Raw genomic sequence first — 18,501 nt, 5'->3', positions numbered from 1 at the left:
TCGAGCGCGTGGCGAGCCCTCGGCACTGCTGGACGCGGTGGGGGACGACGACGACCCAGAGGGGTTCTCACTCTCCAGAAGCTCGGTTCCAGGGCAGGGGAGATTTAAAATAACAACAACAATAAGTGAGCAATGTCTCTCTCGTTAGCCCCGTCACCTGGAGCACCAAAGTGAAGTGCTGAGAGAAGGCCCAGCACGTCACTCCCTTGACGGGAAGCAGATAAGGGAAGAAGGCTGGGGCCCCCGGGCGAAGAAAGAGCCGCAGAAATCCGCGAGCGCCCCAGCTTCCCTAGGGCGAAGGTTCTGAATTCCCATGGACCGTTACTCGCGGCGGAACGAAGGCTTCGGACGCCTGCCAGGCTTTCTGCGGCGGCACTAGACGCCACCCCCGACGCGTTCCCCGAGCCCCTCGCCCGATCTGATTGGACGGCGGAGAAAAGGGGGCGGGGAGACCCCGGGAGGAGGCGCGCGCGCAGCCGGCCAGGGGTTCCCGCGGAGGCGCTCAGGGGACGAAGGGGCGGGAGCAAGCCTCGGTCCGGGGTAGGGGATCGTCGCGCGTGCGCACGTCGGGAGGCGGCAGGCAGGGGGCTGCTGGGAGCGCTGGGCAGTTCGAGAAACGGGTGGGCGTGTGCCCGGTGGGCGCGGGAGGGGCCCGGGTGCGCGTGCGCTTCTGAGTCCGAGCCGCGGGAGGAGGCGGGAGCTGAGGAGGCGGCGGAGGGGGCGGGTCGCGTCGGGCGCCACGTCCGCAGCCAGAGGCCGCCGCCAACCGAGTCTTCTGGCTCCGCAGCTTGAGGAGGCGCCTGCGGGGCCCGCAACCGTCCGGGTCTGTGCCAGCTGCGTAGGCCGCCTCGGTCCGCCTCCGTGCTGCCCGCTCCCTCCGCCAGGCCCTGGCCCGGGCCTCAGGCGCCGGCCCCCGACCCGGGCAGTGAGTGAGTCGACCTGGGAGGGTGGGGGGCGCCGTCCCAGCTTCCTGCCCTCCTCTCAGCCGCCTCCTTCCGTTAGCTCTCCTGCACCTTATCGCCTCCGTCCCCGGGCCTGGCGGCCCCGAGCGGGGCTTTTTGTGGGGGACTGAACGGGAAAGGGGGAGGGGTGGGACGCTGTTGGGGGCGGATGGAGCTTCGCTAGCGGGGTTACTCCTCTTTACGTGTCCCTGTCTCCCCCGCCGCGGTTTAAGACTGGGGACTCCCCTTGGAAGCCTCCGCCTGACTTCGGAGCTCCTTGGGTGTCAGGCTGGGGGATGGGGGTGGGAGGGCGTCAGGAGCCTGGGAGAGGAGGGGGATGCGGCACAGGGGCTCTGTGCTGGGCTTCTTCGCCCCACTAACTCCAGCCTGTTGACAAACCGCTCTCTTGGGTTCAGGCACACAAGCCTTGGTCCCCAGTGGACATTCCCAGTGCTCTTCCCAGGTAGGAAAGCTCTCCCCTCACGGCTAACCTAAAGCTGAAAGTGGGAATGGAGCGAGGCGCTGGCGGCGCCAGGGGGTGAGTGGGGACCGCTGGAGCACCCATCAGTGCCATCACTGCCTCTCGAGTCTCAATAAAAACCGTGCCTGCTATGCACACGTAGCTTCAAGACTGCTCCCAAGCTCCCACTGCCAATCAGATCCCCTCTCCTAAAAACAGATCGCCTCTTCTATGTAAGAAGACACAGAAATTCTGGAACCCTGTGGGAATCGGGGTGTGCTGGGTGTACAACGTGGAGCGGAGGGAGGAGGTGCTAGCTCAGCCCTAGCCACGGCTGCTCCAGGGTCATTTTCTGCCTCTCCTGCCACGTCACTCCCTCTGCTAAAGAAAGAAAAAAAAAAAAAAGACTTGCTAGTGCCTAAAGCGATCGGTGGGGGGAGAAGAGGGGCCCGGGAAAGGTTTAGAAACACCTAGAGAAAAAGGAGAGTTCTTATTTATTATGCCCTTCTTATTATTATAAGACTTGTGCTACTTCCAAATGAAAAGTACTTTATTTACTATCTGTTATTATTTGCTACATGCTATCGTTTAACCTTTAAAACTTGCACTGTGTGGGTGCTCTAAAGGGCTCCCCAGGAATATGGATTTTACGTCAACAGGTATATGTGTGCGTGTATGTTTTCATGCCTGCTTTTTTAAAAAAAGAAGTAACCTTTAATAAACCTATATGCATCCTGTTTTTATTTTTTTCTCCCTTTCATCTCTTTAGTCTGTGTTAGAACAGATGTACCAGAAACTAAGTTCAGTAAAAATGTAGAGAACATCGTTAGAAAAGTTTAAGTGGTTCTTGTGTATGTGATTTTTTTAAGTCTAGGAAAATTTTTACCTTGCTTTGTTTCAGTCACTGAGTATTTCCTGTTTTGCTACTTCCTGAAGATATCTCACTGGATTTTATACAAACACCTTCAGAGTAGGGCCTTTACCTGCTTGTTCAGGCTGAAACCTCAGTGCCTAACCCAGTGTCTGACTTATAGTAGGGACACAAATATCTGTTGAACTAATGAGGTATAATTTAGTGAAGATAACTGGTGTACTGGTTATCTGGTTTGATAGCTTACTGTAATTCTCCTTAATGTTTCATTTAAGGGCAACACTTAAAAATTGCCATTTTGATGTTGTTGGTTGTTCCTTGTCACTAGGTGGTCACTTACAAGTTTCACTGGCAGATTATTTTTCTTCCCTGTCAGGTTCAGTGCATTTTCTGCAGTCTATTTACTGTTGATTTAATGGGCAGGGGCCCTCTTTAAAAGCAGCCTGTTCAGGATAGTTGGTTAACTAGAGAAGCCTAAAAACAGTAAGCTGGTGTTTTAATATACACTGTTCGTTGGTGTATGTGTGTTAAAGCTCTGTATAAACATATTTTTGAAACTCCTTGTAGTTATTTGGCAAAGAAGCTAAAACATGAGAGTAAGGATGTGGCAAAGTTCCTATATACAGAATATGTAGAAGAATTTAGCTAATTCATTTATAGTCTTTCTTATAGGGAAACTGGAACTTAGTGTTTAATAACAAGTTTTTGAAGTGGCTTTGGAGGTAAACTGTCATGCACTGCATTTTGTAGTTAGGCTTTATATAGGGTGTTAGTGCTGTGTAACTTCCTTTGGTACACAGAGCATGTTTAGCCATAGGCAAATCTGTGTGCCTTTGTTTTCAGACTTTGTTTTCATTATTAACGAAAACTTGATAAAATTACAGATATCCACAAACAGCCTTGATTCATCTGTTTTCTTTTAAAAAACAAGGTTCCTAAGAGGCATTTGTTTACTTATTTCTGTTATTGGAAGAAATTACCCTCTAGGGAATAGTGTTGTTATTAATCCTTGCTCAATATATTTGCCAGCTGCTAGATCTATGATATTATTGTGCTGGACAGGAATTATTTCTCCCTGGCCTAAAATGCTTAAAGTAACTGCTGATGAGTTGCAATCTACAGCAAAGAAATCTTTCACATTTCATAATTTCTTAAAGTAACACACTTACAACCAGTTTTAGTTGGTACTGTTGACATGTCAGGACCAAATGGTACAACTGATTTATATTCACAGAATAAGTTCAATTATTTGTCCTGATCTAAAGGCTGTTTTCTGTCTTTATTGCCCTCCTTAGGAAAGTACGTTTTTTAAAAGAAATGTGTGTGCATTATGAGTTACTAGAGAGCAGATTTTTTTTTTGTTTTTGAATGAAACTAAATTGATAAAGTGCTGAGGATGTGTATCCCCACTGGATTGTAAACTGTGGCTTGGAGTAGTCCTGTGTGTGCTTAATCACACTGAAATCTTCAGTGCCTTAACAGGGTGCTTGGCACATAGGAGGGACCTAAGTATATGTTGAACTAATGACTCAGTGACTTTAGGGCAGATGGTTTGCATAGAATTAAATAAATTTGTTTAATGGTGACATTTAAAAACAGTCATTTTGACACTTTTATTGTCAGTTGTTACTTATCTCCACATGTATACTTTTAAATTTTACTAGCAGATTTACCTTTCCTAGTTTTAGGAGATTAGGGGTGTGTTTGTCTTCACAATTTCCAATTTAAAAGAAACAGGTCCCCTGTAATGATAATGCACAGGGATGGTAATATAAAAAGTATTTCTCCTTAGTGATAAAGTGATAATATCCATAAAGAGGTAAAATCACTAAAAGTTTGGCACATATATATGTGTAGAGATTGGGAATGGTTTATGTGAGTAAAAAGTACAGATAGCATTACAGATAAAGATTTTAGCAAAAAAAAAGGTAACTTGGTATTTTATGATCACATTAGGAATTCAGAAAAAATATACATATTCCAAATACTTGGCTGCTTTTACACAATTTTTATTACCCTAAGAATTCTAGAGGAATTTTAATACTATATATTTGCTGTTAATACCAGTGATGTACAAGAAACTCAAACACTAAAAAAATATATACAAAACAAAAATCAATCTCTGTGGCCTCTTAGAACTTTCATAGCCCTCTAATAGCAAGTTCCTCTGGTCTAGGTAGCCAGGCTTCTGGCCTGGCAGGACTCCAGATTTTCTATTTTATTGTTTATTGATAATCCTGTTGGTAATTATTGCTAACAATATTAAATGTAATTCTGTTTCTGTATAGTAGTATCTAGATTCCTACATTTCAAAGTCTTCTACCAAAAATACTTCTAACTTAAGAGCAGAGTAAATCATGGGGGAGGTGGGAGTGTGGTTGGGCTGGGAAGAGAGAGCTGGTAAATCAGAGAGTATATCCTGAAGAAGCTCCAGGCAAGAATGAAATTTCTTGCAAGTCTAATTATCTTAAAAAATTCCCAAGCACTTTTTGACTTTTTAATTAGTGTATATTTAAAAACAAAACAGTATTTTTAAATTACTGTGTAGTAAAATGCATGCATCATGTCTCTCCTGTGGTTCTTGAAGCCTCTGGCATACCACTGCCTGCTCTTAAAAAAAGAACATTTGAAAAGAAAAGCACGATTCTAGCTTCAAGTCTTCTTTTTTTTTCTTTAACCAAAAATTTGGACCATATATTGGTATGCATCATTTCTTGTGATGCTTAAAGTTAATGTGGATACAAATGATATTTTTATCCCACTTATTCCACAAATACTATTTGTCAGCTTACAACAAAAACATGTACTAACAAAATGGCAAGAATATAAATAAGATATTCAAATTGCAAACCCGGGAAAATAGCAATAAGAGTGGAGGTCTTGAGGAGGTGTGGAGTGTGTGTATGTATGTGTAGCGGGGGATAGGATACAACTATGCAGGCCATAGGAGCCTACCTAGTTGAGCTGGGATTTTAGCCTTAAGCTTCTTGGAAGCCAAAGGGAAAAGGGAGACATATCTTTGTATCTTTTAAATAGAAAGGTAGATAGATCTCAAAGAGAAGAAAACATGCTAAATATTCTGGGGAAACAAAGGTTTTCTGAATACCTCTAAAGAAATTTCTTAGGTGGAGCTCTATATCAAAGTTATCGAGTGATGTCGTGGGTAATTGCTTAACACTGTGGTACAGTCAATGTAGTAATAGCCTGCATAAGGCTCTTTGTCCGAGTTTCCTTACCAAGAACATATTGCTGAATGAAACTATGATGTCATTTTCTTCAAGTCAACATTTTGTGATTCGAGTACATTGTTTTTTAGATGATCAACTTGATTTGAGGATAAAAACCTAGAATAACTAGGTAGATGAACTGCATATTCTTTAAAAATATCCTTTATGAATATCACTGATTTCCAAGACTTAGGAATATGTTTTTCTTTACAAAAGCAGTACATATTTATGGTAGAAAATCTCTCGCTCTCTCTCTCTATATATAAATAATATATATATTTACTCCCTGGTGGCAGTCTTTGTCAACACTTTGACATACTTCCTTCAGTCTTTTTATATGCATTAAAAAAATGGATCATATGATATATGCCTTTTATGTTCTCTAAATATAACATTAGCATTTCCCAGTAGTATCTGATCTTCATAAATTATTTTAATGTCTGCATTTTGTGTGTCTTTAGGAAGCTTATAAATTCATCTCGACTTCCATGAGGCTTCACTCATTTGACTATTCATTTTCAGGTGTATTTTGTTTGTTTTTGCTGCCTTCTCTTTCACTCACCTCTTAAATTTGAGCAGTCCTAATTAAGGTTATCAGTCTACTTCTCTCATCACTCTTTTCCTTGATCATATCAGCCACCCCCCCCCACCGCTTCAGCTGTCACTTCAGACCACTTTCAGGACCTCAACTCTAACTCATACTTAATGCTGAGTTTCAGGCCTCTTAAATCCAGTTGCCTGGTAAACATCTCTGTGGATGCCCTGAAGCTATCTCAAATATAGCTGTTCAAAGACAAGTCCTTTCATTGTACCTATAGTCAACAATAATGTAGTGTATACTTGCATGTTAGAGGGAGATCTCATGTTAAGTGTTCTTACCACACACACACACACACACACAAAAAGTCCTTCATCTTCTCTCAGAAGTGGTTTCTCCTCTCTTGCCTCTGTTTTCATCATCTGTCTACTTAGTTGCTCACACTAGAAATTTTACATCTTTTATCTCTTATTAATACCCAAGTTATATTCTACTTCATATAAAAAATTCACGTATCTGAGTGTCCACCATGCATCAGGCATTGATTAAGGCTCTGGAGATGGAGCAGTGAACAAAACCAAGCCTTGTTCTCATGGAGCTTACATTCTAACTGGGAGAGACACAAAGTAAACAGATACATATATCAAGTGACAATAAGAGCAATGAAGAAAATAGAGCAGGGTTAGGTGAAAATGATGGGGGAAGAGAGGAGTAGGAGGGTGCTAATCTATTACAGGTGGTCAGAGAAGACCTCTGATAAGGGGACATTTGCACAAAGACCTCAAGGAAGTAAGGAAGAGAGCCAGATACATATCTTGGGGAAGAGGCTTTCAGGAGAGGATGAGCAAGGAAGCCTGAGTTGCTAGACTGGAATGAGCAAGAGGCAAAATGGTAGATGTCAGGAGAGTGTCAGATGTTGGGACTCAAAGGCAAAGGGAAGGACTCTTGAGATTTTATTCTGAGCAAAACAGGAAGGAGTTGGAAGGTTTTAAGCAGAGTATGACACGGCTGGACTGAAGGACGAGCAAGGTGGAAGCTCAGAGACCAGTTAAGAGATTTTGTAGTAGTACGAAAGATTATGATGGCTTAGTTGCAAGTGGTAGCAGTAGAGGTGATGAGAAGTGGTCGTATTCTGGATGTTTTTAGGCAACAGAATTTACTGATTAGACAGGAATGTAAAAAAAGAGGAAACCAAGGGTGACTCCTAGGTTTTGGCCGAAACATTTATTTAGACAGGAGAAACTGGCAGAGTTCGGATTATTTCATCTCACTGGACTACTAAAGTAGCCACTTACTGTATTTAATGTCTCTGTCCTGTCTGTTCTTGCTTTAGTTGGCTTGTTAAAGCACAGACCTGACAATGTTACTCTGCTCATGGCTTCTCATTGCCTATCCATAGGAGGATAAAGTCAATTCATATTATTTAGATGAATTTACATTGTCTTTTATGCTGTCATAGTATAAAGCAGCTCTAATCTTTTCAAATGGTGGTCTTTTTCTTTTTTAAATTACAAGATAGATATATGTGGAAAAATTAAGAATTTTGTTAAGGGATTCTGTATTAGAAGGAGAAGTCAAGACTTTTAGTAGGGATTTGTGGGATATATACAGAAAGGCCGTTTTGAAATACATACAGTTACTATCATACCTGTTTTTTTTTTTTGAAGTCACATTGGTTTATAACATTATATAAATTTCAGGTGTACATCATTATATTTCGATTTCTTTATAAACTGCATCGTGTTCACCACCAAAAGTCTAGTTGCCAGCGATCATACCTGTTTTTAAACTCCAGCTAAAATATGTAAGATGTATGTACGTATGTATATAATTTCCCCATAATTCTGCACAGGGTATGGTAGCATCTATTGATTGATCAGCCCAATAATCCCCTGGATTTATATGTGTACAGTATACAGATACTGGGATCACAGTGATGAACAAGCTAGACAGAGTGTCTCTCCTATTGGAATTAACAGTCCAGTGGGGAAGAAAGTGGCTCCAAAATAATTATATTCTTCAGGAAGGGACACATATTCTGCCAGGAATTTCTGCATGTTTTGTTTGAATTTGTTAGAGAGTATTCTCATCTTAGAGTTAGGGCTAGAATATCTTTAATTTCTATTTTATATCTCCTGAACAGCAAGGATCTGATGAAGTTATTCGTCCTCAGGCACACAGTTTATGGTCAAGTTGGGATTCAAATTCAGGCTCTCTGATCCCAGAGCCTTACCACAATGATAAAGAAATATAAATATGAATGGAAATAAATTTAACTTTCTGGTTTAAGGGAGTTTTAAAATTAAGGCAAATCAGCCAAGAACGCCTCCCAGTAATGCATCACCTGATATTCTTTCATTTTTTTGTCAGAGATTACATATTTTCACTATTACTTTTTAAATTCTAAGTGTGTATGGGATGATGTGCTAAATTCACAAACTAGACAGCATCAAGATTAGGTGCTCTTGATAAGTGGCCTAAATCAGGGTTTTCATTAGAGCAACTAAAAGATACCTATTTAAGCACATGACACGTGCTGCTGGACTCTGGGGTGAAGTCCCATCTTACACAGGATTTAGGTTTTAAAGTCACTGCAAGATGAACTGCATGAAATTAGAATTACCTTTGAAAAATCCCACTTCTCACAACCACTAGTTCTACCACCTTCATTCAAGCCATCAACATTTTTTACCTGGATTACTGAAATACAGAAGGAAATATGAATGAATTTTTAACTGGTCATCTGGTGCTTAAAAGCAGTAGGAATCATAAAGGGAAACTTCCCTGACCTTCCTTTAACCACTTAAAATTAACCACTTTGTTCTGATACCTCCTACACTATGTGTGAACCTTGAGAACATTATGCTACGTCTCCTAATGGTCTTTCTGCCTTTGTTCTTGCTTTCCTATTGCTTGTTCTCCCCACAACAGCCAGAATGATCATTTGAAAGTGTGAATCAGAACACATCACCCAATGCCTTTCACTGCTCCCCATCTTATTCCGAGTTAAAAGTTAATTACCACAATGGCTTGTAAGGGCCTTCGCCATCCAGACCTCACTCTGACCTCCTCTCCTACTGCCTTTTGACACGGCCCATGCCACACTTTTCTGGCTGTTCCTTCTTGCTGCTCCTGGTAAACTCCCAACTCAGGACCTTTGCTCTTGCTGTTTTTTGTGCCTTGAGGACTCTTCACCCAAATACCCTTTGGGACGTCACCACAACAAGGCCTTCACAGACTTTCCTATTTAAAATATCACATTCTCTCCCCCTCCATCCCTTCTTCTCCATAGCATTTAACACCATCTGACATAATAGTATATTCTTCCTATATTTATTTATTGTCTTCCCCCACTAGAGTGTCCATTTCATGGTGGCAGACATTTTATGGTCTGTATTGATCACTGCTATATCTCATGCACCTAAAACATTGCCTGGCCCATAATAGGTGCCTCAATCAATATTTGTCAATCAGTGTATTCAAGTACGTTGTTAATTTTCACAATATTCTTTTCTCCTCAGCTTTATTAAGATATAATTGACATTTAGCATTGTGTAAGTTTAAGGTGTACAATGTGATGATTTGATTCACATATATATTGTGAAATGTTTACCACAATAAGGTTTAACATATCCTTCACCTCACGTAATTACCATTTTTTTGTCATTGTTATGGTGAGAACATTTTAACATCTATTCTTTTAGCAACTGTTCAAGTATACAATACAGTATTAACTATATCACTGTGCTGTACTTTAGATTCCCAGAACTTACTCCCCTTGTAACTGGAAGTTTGTACGCTTTGACCAACATCTCTTCGTTTCTCTCACCACCCACCCCCCGCCCAGCCCCGGCAACCACCAATCTACTCTCTGTTTCTGAGTTCAGCTTTTTTAGATTTTACATATAAATGAGATCATACTTTGCCTTTCTCTGTCTGACTTATTTCACTTAGCATAATGCCCTCAGAGTTCATGCGTGTTGTCACAAATGGCACGATTTCACAATATCCTTTTAAATCTATATTGTATATGTACAGATAAAATAATTTAGGCTCCATGGTTTTATGACTAGGAAATACTTATTTGACTGCTAGGATCACAAACCTTGTTTTCTGGCCAGGCAAGAAATTTTTTAGACCAATCTTGACTTGTTTTAATCTTTAGTCAAGTGAATATAAAAGCAAATATTTTAAGATAGTAAAGGAAATTGGGAAAAGAAAGTTTAACTATGTTTTATTCATCCCAGCACAGCTTATTTTATTTCTTAGGTTCCCTTACTACTTGTACTTAGAGGTAATTATAGTATGTGTACATTTTTTTTGTAGTAGATTTTGAATTCTCTGTTTATAAGAGCTCTGAAAACAACAAAAAAGTAATCAAAATCCATTTCTTTGTGATTCAGATTGGTGGTGTCATCTTTATAAGAGGAGGATGTCATGTTTTTTAGAAATTATTTAGATAGAACACATTTTTTAGTCATAACATAGTTTTTTCTTTAAGTCTGTTATGAAATAAATTACAGTTAAGTTAACCAATATTCTGTAGGAGGAAGCACTTAACATTTTTATCTGCTGACCCTCACCTTCCAACTCTCTTTCAATTGGTAATTTTCAGTTTAAGTTGAAGCAGCAGTAACAACATAGGAAAGCTTATACAGTACTATGCCTGCCAATCTTTGGTTGGTGTTTGAGATAAGATTTCTGTTGTTCGCTAATGTCATTTAAAAATATTTCTTAAGGGGCCGATCCGGTGGTGCAAGCGGTTAAGTGCACGCACTCTGCTGCGGCGGCCCAGGGTTCGCAGGTTCGGATCCTGGGTGCGCACCGACGCACCGCTTGTCATGCTATGCTGTGGTGGCGTTCCATATAAAGTGGAGGAAGATGGGCACGGATGTTAGCCCAGGGCCAATCTTCCTCAGCAAAAAAAGAGGAGGACTGGTATCGGATGGTAGCTCAGGGCTGATCTTCCTCACACACAAAAAAAAGTATATTTCTTAAACACTACAAAGTACGAGAGAAACAAGATGAAGTAGTCTTGTGATGGGTATTTTAAAATGTTTGTCTGAATAAAGTTGATTGTCTTAATTGAACATGTGATAAGAGGTAGTCTCACATGTTGAAATTAAAATGAAATATGTGTGTGTGTTTTTTAGGAGATCATGAATCAGGCAGATAAAAATCAACAAGAAATCCCATCATACCTTAGTGATGAACCACCAGAAGGTAAGTATGCTTCTGTAATACTAAGAACGGAAAAAAATATCCTAGTGAATTAAAGCTCTGGTTGTTTTTATTAAATTTCAAGTAACATAACCTGTTTACCTTGTCAGTAAATATGTTCCAAAAATAATTGAAGATAAACATTTTTAGCCTCTAATAAGAAAACACAGATATTGGTGAATGGAGACACAATGTAACTGTTTTATTATATAAGACCTATTTTTCTGTTACTCTTTTTATTCTTTTAAGGCCATTTCACAAATAAGTATCCTTTCATTTGTAAAGAGTTGGGGTGAGGTGCAGAGGAAGAATGGATAATGTTTAGTTTTCATGTCACGCATACAAAAACTCAATTCAAGAGGTACTTGAGATTTGTTGTTAAACTCCTGTTAATCATTACATTATAACTGGTAGCTCTCTCTTCCTTTATTAATACATAGTCTCAGGGTCTGCTTAATTTAAATTCCCTTTTAGTTTGAAAATCGTGACATCATGAATCATTTTCTTCTTAGTTTTACTTCAAAAATCCTTGGAAACACTAACTGCATACCTGAACGTCCTGACTATATACAGAAAATGACTACAGGCATTTTTTTATTTATGGTTTTGGTGTAGAATATTATTAAACTTAATCCAAATAATGATTACCTTGGACAACTGCATGTTGGTACAGGACAGTCATAATAGGTAAGAAAGAGAATCAAATTGAAGAATAAGGGATGAAGTGGCTGACAGACCAGACTGGAGTAGCACAGACTAGGGTGTCTCTGGGAAGAGGCTAGGGCTTGAAGTTGTGACTCTAGGTATTGGATTTTCTTCCCAGTTCTGTTACCCACTGTCTAAAATTTTCTTCCTATATTTCTTATGTTGGTAGACAAAAATGAAATTGCTAGGAAAATAAACACAATGAAAAGTTCATACTTAAGCCTAAAAGAAGATGGAGGTAACTGGCTGATTAGTTTTAGTTTAGTTTAATTTGTTGGAGAAATAGCCTGGAAAATTATTAGCTTAGCTGTTTTCCTTGTTTTATTTTTTAGGACTATAACTCCAGAGTTTTGAAAAGAAAAGTTAGGGCTCAATGAGAAAGTGAATAAGGACTCTGTGAGAAAGAAGTCAGGAAAGAGATAAAGGCCATCCAGGAGCATGGTTGTCAAGGAAGAGAACGAGCCTCAGGAATTTCATGTCTTTATATGGCACCTTGCTAAACAAGAGTAGTCTGTAAAGCAGCTAATGTATATGGTGGTAATTAAGAGCACACTATAATTAAAGAGACCAACAGCATTAATATTTATCTGATTTGACTAAGAAAACTGTCTTCATTAAATGCATGTGCACCAAATTTGGCATAGCAGGATAATACTAATGAACTATTCAGCATGAGGCAGTGATCTATCTTACCCTCAAATCAGGATTTTCCCCTTTTTCCTAGTGTTACTGACGTATATTATGAAAGAATTACCAATTATGTAAATCCTTTCCATCATAATTTTATAATTAATATATTCAAATACATATCTTGTCTTTTATTTCAGCTATTAAAAATATATATATTAACTATGCCTAGTACTCAAATAGTTGCAATAAAAGATTTGATTGTTTTTTATAAATTTAGCCATTGTTATATCTTTGTGAGCTATTTTGACTAATCAGCGAGATGTTCCTACTTGAGATAGGATGAAAACCCCCAAACAATGAAAAGAAAACCTATCTCAGAGTAAATTTGTACCTTGTGTATTAGAAAAGCCCAATTTTCAAAATTTTTTCTCCATCAAATATTGTTGGTTTCCCAGTGTTATCTTCTCTGATAATCACATTCTGTTAGGATTTATTCTTTTGTTGTATTAGTTGGAGTTATGTACCCAAGAATTTACCTTTCTTTATGTGAGATTGTACCTTTTCAGTGATTAAAGCCTGAATTGTATAGTTACCAAGTATTTTTCCATGAAGTTTAGAAAAATAAAAATACCATTGCTTATGTGTTGTTGCTGCCGAAATCATTAGATTACAAAGGAGAAAAGACCTGGGTGTTCATTTGAGGCTGGCATAAGCAAATTTTTGTGAAATCTTACTGCTAGTCATTTTATGCCTGAGTTTGAGGTTTCATGCTAATTTGAGTGGCTCTATTAGAAAACAAACAAACCAAAGAGAACAAGCTCATGACTTAAGTAAATCTGACTACCTTTTCTGGTAGTATTTGAAGAATTTTTACACAGTAGATGCTTAAATCACATACTTGTCTATAAGAATTACTGAGGCAGTGATTTAAGTATTAACCATAGCTATAGTATCTCAACAATACAAAAATGATTTTAGATAGGTAACATGATTTTAAGTGAATAATTTTCTATTTTTACATAGCATTAGCTCTTTAAATACATTCTTAAGGAGCACATAGAGCAGAAACTCAAGTATATTTAAATTAGTAGTTCTCAGACTTTTTGGTCTCAGGATGCTTTTCTACTTTAAAAAATGGAGGACCCAAAGAGCTTATGTCTTTGTTGATATTTACTGTATTAACAATAAAAACTGAGAAATTTAATGTTTTATTCATTAAAAGAACCCAATAGACCCATTACATACTAACAAGATTAGCATATGTTTTTGGAAAGCAACTGTTTTCCCAAACAAAAAAAAATTGTGAGCAGGTTGACATTGTTTTTAAATTTTTGCAAGCTTCTTTAATGTTTTGATTAACAGAAGACAGCTAGATTCTCACAGCTGCTTCTCCTTTAGTCTGTGTTACTGCATATCATTTAGCTTCTGGAAAATTCTGCTGAAGACACATGACAGAATGAAAAGTGAAAAGACAAATGACATGTTAGTAGTATTATGAAAATAGTTTTCACCCCACAGACCCCCTGAAATGGTCTTGGGGATACCCAGAGGTCCTGGACCAGGCCTTGAGAACCACTGCTTTAAATGAAGAAGGTTGTTTCAGTAATGACTGACTGAATTCTGTCAAGGAAATGAGGGCTAAATATGTTTGTCTTTTTATTTTTTATGCTCCTTTTAGGATATAAAATAAAGATTTTTTATTAACAGCAACAAAACAATAAACCAAGGAAACACTGAAAATAGGATTCTATTTTATGAAAGCTGTCTAGTGTCTAAAGCATTTCTTCTCAAAGATGACTTAGCATTGGACCAGGATATTTTAAAAACATGTACACCTATAACCTTGCACTTCATTGTCTTCATTAGATTTGTATTTATATGGCCTTATCAAAACAATCTCCTGATTGTTGGGAAGTCTTAGGTAACTTAATGATTTGTACTGTTCTTTTAAAGACTTATATTTGATCATCTCATGATATTTTCTCTCATTAGGTTCAGTAAAAGATCACCCACAGCAGCAACCAGGCATGTTGTCCCGTGTGACTGGGGGTATCTTCAGTGTTACAAAGGGAGCTGTTGGTGCCACCATTGGTGGTGTGGCTTGGATTGGTGGAAAGAGCCTGGAGGTGACCAAAACAGCTGTTACAACTGTGCCTTCCATGGGAATAGGGCTGGTGAAAGGGGGCGTGTCTGCTGTGGCTGGAGGTGTTACAGCTGTTGGGTCTGCTGTTGTAAACAAAGTGCCCTTAACAGGAAAGAAGAAAGACAAATCTGACTAAAATATGGAGATAGACTTGCTCTCCACAGCATTATGATGCCAGTGGCATTGAATTGCTAAATTATGGACTACAACCAAGTCACCTGTTTTGGACGTTTATCTTCTAAATTGCTGTGTTGAAAGTATTGATGACTGGCTTTCATCTAAAAAGAAGAGACCAATACTAGCACAGTGTATGAAGGTTTCTCATACTTCAATTCCAGCTTTTTATCTGGTAAAATGTTACTTATTCAGTTGTAACTGAAGATATGGTATATTTGAATATTTACTATAAGTCTTTCAGTTTAACTAAAAATGTGAAAGTTGAATTTAGTGGATAATCTTTACAGTTCCATATGTACAATGTGCCAGGTAACTCATCTGCCCCTTAAGAAGGGAAGCTTGAACTACATAAACTGTACCTTTGATGTGCCTAATAGTTTCAGATGTCTTAGTTTTTTTATAACCATAGTTGCTTAGGCCAAGAGGCATTCTTTTTGTTATTTAAGCTGGTAAAAGTAGCAGGAATTAGAGAAGTTTAAAAGAAAAGATAAATTTTATGATACTGAGTGTTAACCCATCTTTCATTAGATATGCATTATATTAATTTAATCATTGATGCCTTACAAAAGAAAACATCTTTTCTAATACCCTAAATATGTGCAGTTCTTAGAACTATATATGAATTCTTTTAAAAGTTGTGAAATTAGTTTTCCCTTTTAAGGATCTCAGGAGTAGTGGGGTAAAGGCATTTCTTGCTCTCAGCAGGTAAGATAATGCTCGTTAACTTTTTGTTAACTATTAGTAGTTATAAGCAAATCGTACGCTTCAACCTGGGTTCATGCTCCATCACTAATACACCTCACAGTGCCTAAGGAACATTTCTTTACTGGTCAGAAGCTATGTTGTAAGAGTTTCATATTAAGGAGGAATAAATAAATAATTTTAAGTTCTTAAGAATTATCTAAAGCATCCAAGATATGAAAAGAATTCTTCATACCTATTTTATTTCTAGGATGGCTTAAATTACTAGCAGTACCCCTTTTCAAAAACACAGTAAAAGCAACCACAAATATGTGAGGGCCGACTTTTAAATTGAATGAAATGGGCTCCATAGATTAGTTTTGAAGGTAAAATATATATAAGTGCTTTCAATGGTTTATAGGCTTTTAATAAAAATCTGTTATCTTGCAGCCCTTTAAAGTAGCTGTAGAATTTATACCTAAAGTAGCTGTAGAATTTATACCATTTTCCAAGTCACCTTCAGGCGGGGGACTGAAGTTTCTGATTATGGACGATAAGCATCATGTCTTATTAACAGGTCTCATCATGTCTCATTCATTCTCAAAGAATATAACTTAGCTGGAATTCATCTGTTTTTTGTTTCATGGTCAGTTTCATAAAAATTTAAAAAGTGGCATATATATTTGGCATTCCTCTTAACTAAGGGTTATAATCCAAGTCTGAAAAATCTTAGTTTTCTATAATTAAGTCTGGAAATTTGCCTCCATTCCACAGGTTTTTTTTTTTTTTTTTTTTTTTTTTTTTTTGCGCGAGGGAAGGGAGGAAAGGAGGTGATGCTGTGGAGTAAATAAATCAATATAGCATCCCTGAGAACTTAAAACAGATCACTAATACCCAAAGTTTAAATGAAATGTTTGTAAACCACTGTGAGTTTTACATTAATAATGTGGATCAGCAAATGGATAAGAATATAACTTAACTTTTAAAAGCTTTCATGAATACCAGCAGGGATTTTAAGCAAATCTACAAAGGTTCTTGAACCTCTCTACTGTACACACAACTTCAAAGTCGTTAAGGAGATTATCAGAAATAAATGGTCGTTTATTTCATGCAGTATGATTTAAGGTATATTTGTTGGTATATCTGGTCAAATGTCATAATTAGCAAAGGGGATTTTATTTTAAAAACTCCAAAAGTAGTAGATGAACACTAAATAACTAAATAATGGAATTGGAGAACTTGTTTCCTGCTATTTGAAAGAAATTGCTTCATTGCTAGTTTACATTTCTAAATTTATCTTCTGTAGTGATAGGCTCTGCTGTGCTTTGTACCTGAATTTCTAAATATAGACTTCACTGTGTGCTTGCATATTTATTTTCAAGTTAGCTTGTCTTTAAAATCGCTTGAGGAAAAATGGTTGTAATTAATTTCTGCTACATAAAAGCCACCTGGAACATTTTATCTGATAAAGTTTGTTTTAAATTCTAAACTATAACTTTGTTCAGGAGAGGCTTTTGCAGTGGTAGCAGAGAACTGTACAAATGATCAGTTAGTTATAGAGGTTCTTGTTGAAATGAACTTGCCATTTGATGATATCTACAGCTATATACTTGAGTCTTTTCCAGTTTATTTTCATAGACTAGTAGTTAGACCTGTAAAACAGTACTAGTTCACTTCAAGAAACTAAGGTTGTTTGTACACCTGGAGGCACCTGTTATTCATTTTATCTTTTGAGTGGGTGTTTGGCACAATGAGGATAACCCTGTGTGACCCACTTGAATGACTGACCTAATGTTGACATTATGACTCCTGTACTTACTGAAATGTCAGATGAAAATAACTGATGATTGAATAAATTTTTTTGTATTAAAGGAATGGGAAAAGAATACATGAATCTGTTAATAAAGCACTATGATCTGCAAAAGATGAAATGTTCATAAAGATCTAAGGAAATAAAGGAAATTTTAAAATAGGGTATAGTCTTAAAATTTTTAGTTACATAGCAGTTCAGAAAGTACTGTATCTAATTTTTAAATTTCTTTGATACTAATGCAAACATGAAAAAACATTTCTGAATATGTATTTTGATGCCAACAAAACGTTTAATGAAGTACAAATATATTTTAAACAACTCTAATACAGATAAAAATGCAGATTTCTAGGTTTTACTCCAACTTGCTGAATTCCTGCAAGGTGGAGCCCAGGACTGCAGTTTAGCAACCTCTGCAGATGATTCTTGTGCACTCTGAGATTTGGGAACTGACAGAGGGGTTATAAAGTAGGGAAGGAGCACTTCCTTCTGTCCTAAGTAGCTGTGGAACCAACTTAGGCCTCTCCCTGGACAGAAGTGACTCAAAGGGATGGGGACCAGTTGGAGGAAGGTAGAAAATTGATATTTACTGGGCACCTGCTTACCCACTAGGCTCTATCCATACATTATCTGATTTAATCAGTCTGAGGACCTTATGAAGGCAGTGTCTTTATTCCCTTTTTATAAATACAGAGCAGGCTAACTTTCAATGTTAGTTGAATTTCCCATATTACTTTTGAATTGGTGTAAGTCACAACTTCTTCCGCTTATATCCAGAGACAGAAATGGGGCTACTCAAGAACTAGTCCTTCCTTCTGCTGTTGGCATTCGGTGCTGCCTGTATGCTGGATGCACCAGGCTGTCTAACTTGAGCTCACTGGAAGTCTTCCAGGTGATCACATTTACTTTGGCAGCTAATTACATTTTGCCACAGAAATGAATTTAGTGTAATTATACATAAATAGTTTAAAGGAAATAATTTGTTATTAGAGCCTTTTTTTCACAGAGGAAATAAAATTTGACTCTCGTGTTTTATGTAAGGATTTCTCCCCTTGCTATGTTGCTGATTTTGAATATTTTAAATTTTATTTATAGGAA

General features: G+C 38.1%; 1 protein-coding gene across 2 annotated transcripts; it reads left to right on the top strand.

Annotated features, from left to right (window-relative positions):
• The first annotated feature begins 749 nt into the window (after positions 1–749).
• On the top strand, positions 750–17,568 carry TMEM263 (transmembrane protein 263). Of its 2 annotated transcripts, none has more exons than XM_014780567.2 (3): positions 750–925; positions 11,191–11,260; positions 14,585–17,568. In XM_014780567.2, exons 2-3 carry the CDS (start codon positions 11,197–11,199, stop codon positions 14,869–14,871), a joined length of 351 nt encoding a protein of 116 aa, XP_014636053.1. In that variant the 5' UTR covers positions 750–925; positions 11,191–11,196; the 3' UTR covers positions 14,872–17,568. The 2 variants fall into 2 exon arrangements, with proteins under 2 accessions (XP_014636053.1, XP_014636049.1); XM_014780563.2 differs by having other exon boundaries at positions 751–929.
• The last annotated feature ends 933 nt before the right edge of the window (positions 17,569–18,501 follow it).

Source organism: Ceratotherium simum, chromosome 25, assembly GCF_057802395.1.
Source record: "Ceratotherium simum simum isolate JZ-2026a chromosome 25, ASM5780239v1, whole genome shotgun sequence".
In the NCBI taxonomy this organism is placed as follows: Eukaryota; Metazoa; Chordata; class Mammalia; order Perissodactyla; family Rhinocerotidae; genus Ceratotherium; species Ceratotherium simum.
This window is presented reverse-complemented; position numbering and strand designations above follow the sequence as displayed.

Excerpts from the sequence above, each read along its gene's own strand:
- TMEM263 (XM_014780567.2), top strand. The coding sequence starts at position 11,197 with ATGAATCAGGCAGATAAAAATCAACAAGAAATCCCATCATACCTTAGT. Across the intron at positions 11,261-14,584 it reads TAGTGATGAACCACCAGAAG|GTTCAGTAAAAGATCACCCA; the intron begins GTAAGTATGCTT and ends TTCTCTCATTAG.